This window comes from Gymnoscopelus microlampas (genome assembly GCF_963454915.1).
Source record: "Gymnoscopelus microlampas genome assembly, chromosome: 7".
NCBI lineage: Eukaryota > Metazoa > Chordata > Actinopteri > Myctophiformes > Myctophidae > Gymnoscopelus > Gymnoscopelus microlampas.
This window is the reverse complement of record NC_139944.1, coordinates 10,994,291-11,003,411: the sequence shown is the minus strand read 5'-3', so window position 1 is coordinate 11,003,411 and position 9,121 is coordinate 10,994,291. Positions and strand designations below refer to the sequence as shown.

At 39.9% G+C, this 9,121-nt stretch overlaps 1 protein-coding gene across 1 annotated transcript in view; it reads right to left on the bottom strand.

Annotated features, from left to right (window-relative positions):
- The window catches only part of nfs1 (NFS1 cysteine desulfurase), a 10,362-nt gene extending 4,130 nt beyond the window's left edge, over window positions 1–6,232 (bottom strand). The window contains 10 exon segments of the mRNA XM_084063486.1: window positions 231–336; window positions 651–808; window positions 1,142–1,276; window positions 1,461–1,545; window positions 1,547–1,555; window positions 2,656–2,808; window positions 3,714–3,797; window positions 4,170–4,286; window positions 4,398–4,474; window positions 6,000–6,232. Of these exon segments, the coding sequence (XP_083919612.1) occupies window positions 231–336; window positions 651–808; window positions 1,142–1,276; window positions 1,461–1,545; window positions 1,547–1,555; window positions 2,656–2,808; window positions 3,714–3,797; window positions 4,170–4,286; window positions 4,398–4,474; window positions 6,000–6,087 (1,012 nt within the window). The 5' untranslated portion in view covers window positions 6,088–6,232.
- Window positions 6,233–9,121: the final 2,889 nt, after the last annotated feature.

The following is a 9,121-nucleotide window of genomic DNA, read 5'->3' as shown; positions in this document are numbered from 1 at the left end:
GCCTGATTGGTCACCTTTACAGGTGAGGTACAACTTGTAAGGATTGTGCATTCTTGGAATGAGCAACACAGCTAACTGTGTGGGAAGTGCACAGTTGCCCTATTGCACGGGCCTTATCCTGATGGAATGGACAATTGTGTGTGTGTGTGTGTGTGTGTGTGTGTGTGTGTGTGTGTGTGTGTGTGTGTGTGTGTGTGTGTGTGTGTGTGTGTGTGTGTGTGTGTGTGTACCAGCGTATCTGTGTTCTGGGTCTCCGTTCAAGATGACATCAGGGAGTCCAGATGTGACCTTCTGGATCAAACGGTTGGCGAGCATCGAGATTCTGTGATGATCATACTACACACAGACACGCACACACACCACACACACCTCCAGTTATAGTAGTGATAATACAGTATAATTTGTAGGGATAGTTGGCATAAAACAGAGAAAAGGAAAAAAATCTATCTTTTAATTCAGAGCGTAGTGACTGAGATGTGATAACCTGTTGTCAACTGGTACAACAGCATGGAATAATACTGCTCTACATTCAGAGTTTAGAGAGTGTGGGTTCATGTCAGCGCATGTCCTTAACATTGAATACATAGGACCACAGTGGAAACAAGCCCTCAGGGCTTTTTGTGTGAGTCTGAGTGCGTTAGTTTTCCTACCTCCATCTCCTGCATGGCCACCTCACAGGCAGCTCCCAGGCCTACAGCCAGAGGGGTGGGGACAGTCCCAGAGCGCAGGCCTCTCTCCTGGCCACCGCCGCTCTGTAAGGGCTCCAAGCGCACCCTGGGTCTGCGACGCACGTACAGAGCTCCTACACCTGAAACAAACGCACAGCAGGAAGAACAGTTGTAATAGCAGGAGTAATAGTAATGTAGGGTAGTGGTTCTCACTTTAACCCTATACTGTATGCATTAGCCATTATTGGAAATGTCTTTTCCCTTTATCAAAAGCACACTGAAGGGGACATTACGTGACCATTATAACCACATCTTTCTTCATGTGCATGGCTTTTTTTTTTTTTGGCTTTGAGGTTTGAGGTTTTCCACAGGAATGATTCTGTCCCAAGTTGCTGAATACATGTAAGAATTTGATCCCTATAGTGAGTGAGTGAGTGAGTGAGTGAGTGAGTGAGTGAGTGAGTGAAACCAACCTTTAGGGCCGTAGAGCTTGTGTCCACTGATAGACATGAGGTCGATCTTCCAGTCAGTGACGTTAATGGGAACTTTCCCCACAGCCTGAGCCGCATCCGTATGCAAATACACTCCTTTACTACGACACAGCTGACCTGAGAACACAGGAGGAGACCACAGAGGAGGAGAGGAATCAAGAGAGGACGAAAAGAGACAAGAGAGGAGAGGAGGAGAGACGAGGAGGAGAGAGGATATCAGAGAGGAGGAGATGAGGGTAGGAGACCAGATGAGAGATGAGAGAAAAGGAGAGGAGGAGTGATGATGCGTTGCCATGGTTACCTATCTCCTTCATGGGTTGTAGGACTCCGATCTCGTTGTTGACAGTCATCACCGACACCAGAGAGGTGTCTGGAGTCATACACTCCCTCCAGGAGCTAGAGAGAGAGAGAGAGAGAGAGAGAGAGAGAGAGAGAGAGAGAGAGAGAGAGGAGAGAGAGAGAGAGAGAGAGAGAGAGAGAGAGAGAGAGAGAGAGAGAGAGAGAGAGAGAGAGAGAGAGAGAGAGAGAGAGAGAGAGAGAGAGAGAGAGAGAGAGAGAGAGAGAGAGAGAGAGAGAGAGAGAGAGAGAGAGAGAGAGAGAGAGAGAGAGAGAGAGAGAGAGAGAGAGAGAGAGAGAGAGAGAGAGAATGAACTCTATTGTCACATCACAGGTTTACAGGTGTAAAGAAGTGGGTGAAAAAACAATGTTGTGCACGCGTCGTTCCATTATTAGTATTGGTGAGTATAAAAGGAAAGGAAAGGCCCACAACCCGTATGCAGGATTTATTTAAATGAAAACCAACGTTTCGACCTGGAAAGGTCTTCTTCAGGGAATGAAGAAGACCAAGACACACGTCATTACAGGTGAAATTTTGCAAAAATTAAAAAATGCAAAATGCACAATCATATGATATAGCATAACTATAAAATAGGGTATAAAGGGGTATTTCACTTTAAAACACATTTTAACATCTACTTAGGCTTTTGTCAGGCTACCCAGACAGTTTTTAAGTTGCTTGATTCAATTGTTAGATATTTGATATTCATTTCATCAGACAGGGTATATAAACCCATTGTAACTTCAAACTCCATTTTAACCATGTTAGATTCATTGAAGTCTCGCGTCCCTGCTTCTGGTGACTGATATTGTCCTTCTAATGCAGTGGTTCTCAAATTGGGGTCCAGGGACCCTCAGGGTTTCTTGAGGGGGTTCCATATGAACCCTTACAGGTCTGTAACTCTAAGAGTGTACAAATAGAACCAAACGGACCGGCCCTTTGGTTCCATTTGTACACTCTCAAGTTATGGGGGACCTTGAAATTGAAGAGTTTGAGAACCACTCGTCTAATACATGAGGACTGAGGAGCCCTTCATTTTTCAATTATGTTTTATTCATTTTTTCATTTTCAAAACAAACACAAAAAGACTGTATTGACTTTGTGGGCATGCGCAAACGAGGGTGCGTTCACAGGTGTGTGTGTGTGTGCATATGCGTACCTTCACGTCCACCAAGCCGTTGGTCATAACAGGCAAATAAGTGATTCTGAATCCCTCAGACTCCAGAACCCGACAGGAGTCCAGAACACACTTATGTTCCGTCTGGGTGGTGATCACATGACGCTTCTTAGCCTTGTAGAACCTCGCCACACCCTGCCCCAAAGCATCATGGGAAGACACAAGGAAGAGATGAGAACAACTAAAATCCAAATAATCACGAGTATTTTGCAACCAGTTAGCTGACATCAGTATAATTGGTCCTCACTAATGCTCATTAAATGACGTGACATCATTGGTAGGCAGGTTTGGTCATTTCGATCAAGTTTTTGTTGTTGTCTTAACTCATTGAGTGCCATTAACGTGTTTCACGTGTTTTACCGCTATGGTGCAACGTGCCATTAACGCGTTTCACGTGTTTTTGAAAAAAAATAGAAAAAAACTCAGAACCCAAGATATCATTATCTGAAGATTTGCAGCTCCATCCACTCCTTGTTTAACTTATAACTGAAAAAGGCTCTATCTCGCTTCCTAAGCACTTCCTAAGCACTTTTTACTTTAAAAAAATCGTACTGGCCAGAAATGGCCAGAAATAATTCGGGCACTCAATGAGTTAAATGCAAGCACACTGGCTTCTATTTCAGAATGCTAACTTTCCAGGAGGAGAAAGGCTGTAGTTTCAATTAGCTTGGAATCCCCTTCCTCAGCGTTGACAACACTGAGGAAGACTTGTTAGGTTGAAACGCGTCTGCGTTGCTGTCTGTGGAGAGGTAAATAAAACGTCACAACATTGTTGAGCCGTGCACCTTGAGACTTTTGTTTAATCTGGAGTGTTGCGGGCATTCTGCTTTGCAATGCTTACTCTTAATTATTATAGACGTATAAACAACATCTCTGACTTCTGTAAGGAGTCTTTTAAATGTATTTCTTCCAGTGCAGTGGCTCTCATTGGCTATGATCAGGTGGCAGCATTGTGCAAGATCAAACTTCATCATACAATGGTCCAAAATGGTCCAAAATACCAGATCTACAAGATTTCACAGCGCGTGAAGGAGTCTTACTTTGATTGACAGGTTATTGGACTCCGTGGCTCCACTGGTGAAGATGATTTCTCTGGGATCTGCTCCTATGAGATCTGCTACTTGCTACATACGCACGCATGCACACACGCACAAACACACACACAAACAAAGAGGCCTGGGTTTACATTCCATCACAAGATGGAACATCTTCCGGAGACATTATCAACAATATAAACATATATGAATGCAAGCACAAAACATATTGAAGTTGATCAATTTAATGTAATAAAGGTTAGTGTGTAATATTGTTGTGTGAAGCCTATAAGACCTTAACCTGCCTGTATTATTTATACTTCAAGTGTGTCCATAGAGTGTGTGTGTGTGTGTGTGTGTGTGTGTGTGTGTGTGTGTGTGTGTGTGTGTGTGTGTGTGTGTGTGTGTGTGTGTGTGTGTGTGTGTGTGTGTGTGTGTGTGTGTGTGTGTGTGTGTGTGTACCTTCCTTGCTGTCTCCATAGCGCTCTCACTCTCCCAGCCGTAGGCGTGTGTCCTGGAGTGAGGGTTGCCATAGTAATTCACCTGGTAGGGCAACATTGCATCCAGCACTCTGGGGTCCTAAACACACACACACACACACACACACACACGAATCAAAACATGAAATAAACATAAATGAAAACAAACAGCATCATAGCATCATGTAAAAGCCATCAGAGTGACAGTTACCATGGGGGTGGTGGCCTGGAAGTCCATGTACAGAGGTCGAAGTTCATCTACCTCCAGGTCACGACTCATTATCATCTCTGGAAAATGAATAGCAATAATAATATCATCATCGTCATCACAACACTTAACAGCTGTGGATAAACATCAGACACATCACTAAAGTACCAGGATGGGTGTCTTTGAAACAGTCATGTGTAAATGTTGGCCTGAGGGTGGCACTAGAGGACAGGTCATGAGGGGTCACCAAAACCAGTATCATGCCATTGTTATGAGAAATTATCTTGTGGTCAAAGTTGACATTTTGACCTGAGGGCGGCGCTTGAGTTAGTCTTCAGAATCCAGGCAGCATGAATGTGCTCAGAAAGTTTCATAACAATCCAACCATTATGTTGATTAGATTACATGTTGATGTCCTTCTCAAAGTAACTGCACTGTTCAAGAGAATTAGCTCCATGCTAACAAGTTAGGAATCTAACTGAATAAAATGTCAATAAACACAAAATACAAATATAAAAATATATTATTTAATTAATCGGATAAGCAGGCTAACCAATAGAATCGCTAAGAATATAATCTTTAGTTGCATAACTTTCAGTTATGGTTTCAGCTCAGCAGTTCCAGGGGGGGTTCCAAGCAAAATGACTTAATATGATCAAAATCGGTTCAAACACTTTACAAAATAAAATAGCAGAGTTTTCTGCTATCAGAGTTTTTAGATTTGCAATTAAAAAATAATATTTTTTGCAACATTGTAACAACAAATCTTGTATGGGGGTCCCTGGCACATGTTTTCAGATGACGGTCCACGACCAAACACATATGAATTTGGGGGTCCTTGACATGAAAAGGTTTGAGAAGAACCACACTGCGCCATAGCCATGGATCACAAAAGGGTCACCTGTCATGACCGTCATGGATGCACTTCAACATAGAGTTTGCACTTTCTCCCTTTTTGACCCGTACATCTACACAAACATTCAGTTTTCAAATATAAAATGCTTAGCCCATGGTCACGGATGTTGAAATACTGTACGAGACCTCAAAAGTATACCCGTATATTCCGTATTATTAAAAAAAAATCCAACATTACATTTTACATAACATTTTCTCATAGTTGTAATGTATCCGAGTGCAATACACCTCCCAACCGATAGGGTCGCGTAGTTGAAAGCATATAGAGAGAATACGGAGAAAATGGCCACCGATCGGATTAAAATGCTTTTTATTGAATAATGCGTAATTTACGGGTACTTTCTGAGGAGCCGTACATAATTGTAACATCCGTGGCCATGGGGTAAGCAATTTATATTTTAAATCTGAACTTGTATGTAGATATACGGGCCAAACAGGGAGAAAATGTAAACCCTATTTTGAAGATAAACCATGACTGTCAGTCATGTATCAGTCAATACTCCGTTACGTATCTCCATTTTCTACATCACATAACATTAACCGCATGTTTCAATAGCCTATATTGAAACATGCGACAGAATTAAACGTGCAACCAGGAAACGACAAATTCTGTGTAAGTCTTCAAACAACCAACCAATGAGCAGAAACGTTAATTATTATTCATTATTGACTGATGATTGATTGCTTTACCTTTCTGTTGCGTGGGTCCATATCTGACTGAGAGGACAGAGAACCTCCTGACAGAGGACAGCAGCGTCCTCCCCGGAGACAACATCATCACAACAAACACGAAAAACAGATAAGTAAATACACTAAACTAAATAAACAGTGAAATTAGTTGAACACGAGGCGACGAGGTTGTAATGTAACAGCGTAACGTTTCTAATGCTGTAACGTCGTTGTGGTGTTGTTGCTTCTCAATGTGGTTTGGGACAGGAGGAGAAACGTCATAAACATTCTGTCAAGTCATCCACTATGAAACCGTGTAGTTCCGGTAAAAACTTTCAAAATAAACCCATAGCTACTCGTAGACAGTGATGGATAGTAACCGAGTACATGTACTCAAATACTGTACCTAGGTACAATTTTGAGGTACTTTTACTTAACCCCAGTATTTACAATTTTCAATACTTTTACAGTAAAAATATGGAGTAGAAGTAAAAGTTTTACTTCTACTCCATACACCGCAGAGGCAAATATTGTACTTCTACTCCACTACAATTATTTGAAAACTTAGTTACTTTGTAGATTTGAATTAATATTACACAACATATATTAACCACTTAACAAAGTATTTCTACAATAGGGTATTGATACTTTTACTAATAGTAAAACATTTGAGTACTTTTTCCACCACTGCTTAGAGACTTATAGTGACGACGAGACAGGACAGAAAATGCACTTTACCAGTTTTATTGGTGATAACAACGACCTAAAGTAATAGTATTTCCATGAATGTAAGTAAATAACGTATTTTGAAATACAGTTATGTGTTCATTATAACTCATAACGTCGTTTCACAACATGCGTGGTACTTTTACTTTGAAGGTAGTTGTAATTGTGCTGAATCATGCTGACTTGACTTCTCTTACACAAGCACCAGAAACCCCTCCCCCCGGAACTGCGTTCTCTGTTCTAATTGGTTGTTCCTGCATGTTTGTGTTATTTTGGGGCGGAGCTAAAGGCTCTGTTTTGGTTTTCCCTGCTGAAATTTTACATCATCATACAACCTTTTCAGCACGCAACCCCCCAAAATAATCATATTTGAACTGGGGACCCCCCCACCCTGACAAGCACTTGGAATGTAGGAGTTGACGCATTCCATTTAGTTTGACTCGGTTCCACAGATAAATATTGTGAAAATAGCCGATCAACAAGCTCACATCACATACATTTTTGCCTCTTTCTTATATTTGACAATTTGGCCAATGTTTGACCAGTTTTTATAGTATGGTTTGTTAATTAGTTTTGATGCAGTAAGGTTTTTTTCCTTTATTCTTTCCCCCTTAAAAGTCCTTAAATTGTCACTTCACTGTCATCTGGGGCTACAGGTTGAGAACTACTGACTTATACAACTGTCATAGAATGACTCAATGACATAAAAAACATAATAAAATGTTTATGTATTGATCTAAATTCAAAATGCATTGCACACTATTACATCAATAATAATTATTATAATATTCTATGTGTAAAATGTAGCTTTAGGATTAATTAAGGCATTATACATTATAGTGAGCATTGGAGTTATATTCACACAAACTATAGAGATTATTACCTCATAGCAGCTACTGCGCATTTTAATTTCTCTGGTTGTGCAGCATTGAGAAGGTCTCACTGCCACCTAGAGGTGGAGACCACGAATTACACTGTTCTGTGTACTGTACTACTCACCAATGTAATGTTACAGTATTTCCATGGCTTTCAGTTGTTTAGCTCTTCTGTATCAGTGTTGCTTTATGTTTCACGTTTCTGGCTCATTCAATTCTGTTGTATTATTCCTTGGTATTTTTTTTCTTTTATAAGACATGTCTCAACTCCCTGTATGATGTGTGATCTGTGTGATGCCCTTATTATTTTAGTTCTATGTCAGATAGATGTTAGTGTATGAATATGTTCTACTCCTTTGATTGTAATGTTGTTTGCATTAAACCCAAATGTGCAATTTTATTAATTACCTTTGACATGTAACTCAGTGGGAAATACAGTATTTTTACTTATATTGTTGCTGTCAGGCAGAAACCTTATCTCCATATTTGACCTTTTTTTATGTAAAAAAAATAATAATAAAAATGAATGCCCTATTTTGTCATACTACCTTGTCACACAAAAGGAGGAAAAAATGGCAATCTACAAGCTCACAACGTGATGCTACGAATTGTGAGCTTGTAGATCTGCTATTTTGCTATTTTTCAAAATAAATGTAAGTGAAAGTGGTTAAGTGTGTCTGTGGGTTTTATAAATATTGAACCAATGAAAAGTACTAACAAGAGCTTGTGACTAAATAATAATTGCATTAGATCAATTGGAACACAGGTTCTTTCTTTCTATTTCCTAAAAAGCACCCGTATTGGACATTCAAAGTTTCCACCCGATAGCGACGATATGTGAGTTCTGGGTTTTATATATCTTTACATCATATCTTTATCATGGTTTGAGTGTGTGACTGCCACTGTGCACAATTCATACTTTGCAGGGAAAAACACTTATTGGGCCTTTCATTTAATATATCTTATTATTCTATTCTATTTATTTGCCTGGTTGTGTTTTTGTGGATGTACGTGTTGCATCATTTACAGGAAATGTATTTATCAATGATGATGATGACAACAATAACAACATCAACATTAATAATAATACTAATGCTAATTATTATTATTTAATCCCCTTTTGTTACGTAAAGTTCATTGTGTATTAGCAGCATTGAATGAATGATGAAAGTTGCTAACATTTATAATTTTGTGGATTTATTATCTTTAATTTCCTGAATGGGTCCTGACTCCTGGTCCACCTCTGATTGTTAAAATGGACATCTGTGTTAAATGATTGACATTGTTTCTCTTTGTTCCCATATACACGACTGACATCTTTGTTTATTCAGATGCCTGATGATGGTCAGTTTAATGAAACCTTTTAATAGATTGCTATGAGAGGACAGTGTGCCAGACGACTGTTTTTAACCTTTTAAAACCCTATATACTTTGTTGACCGGGGTCCCCCAGGGGTCCAAACTTTCTCATTCTATGCCAAATCTCTTTCGGATCGGCTATTCTTGCCGAATATTGGCCTATGATGACATGTCCAGAATAGGG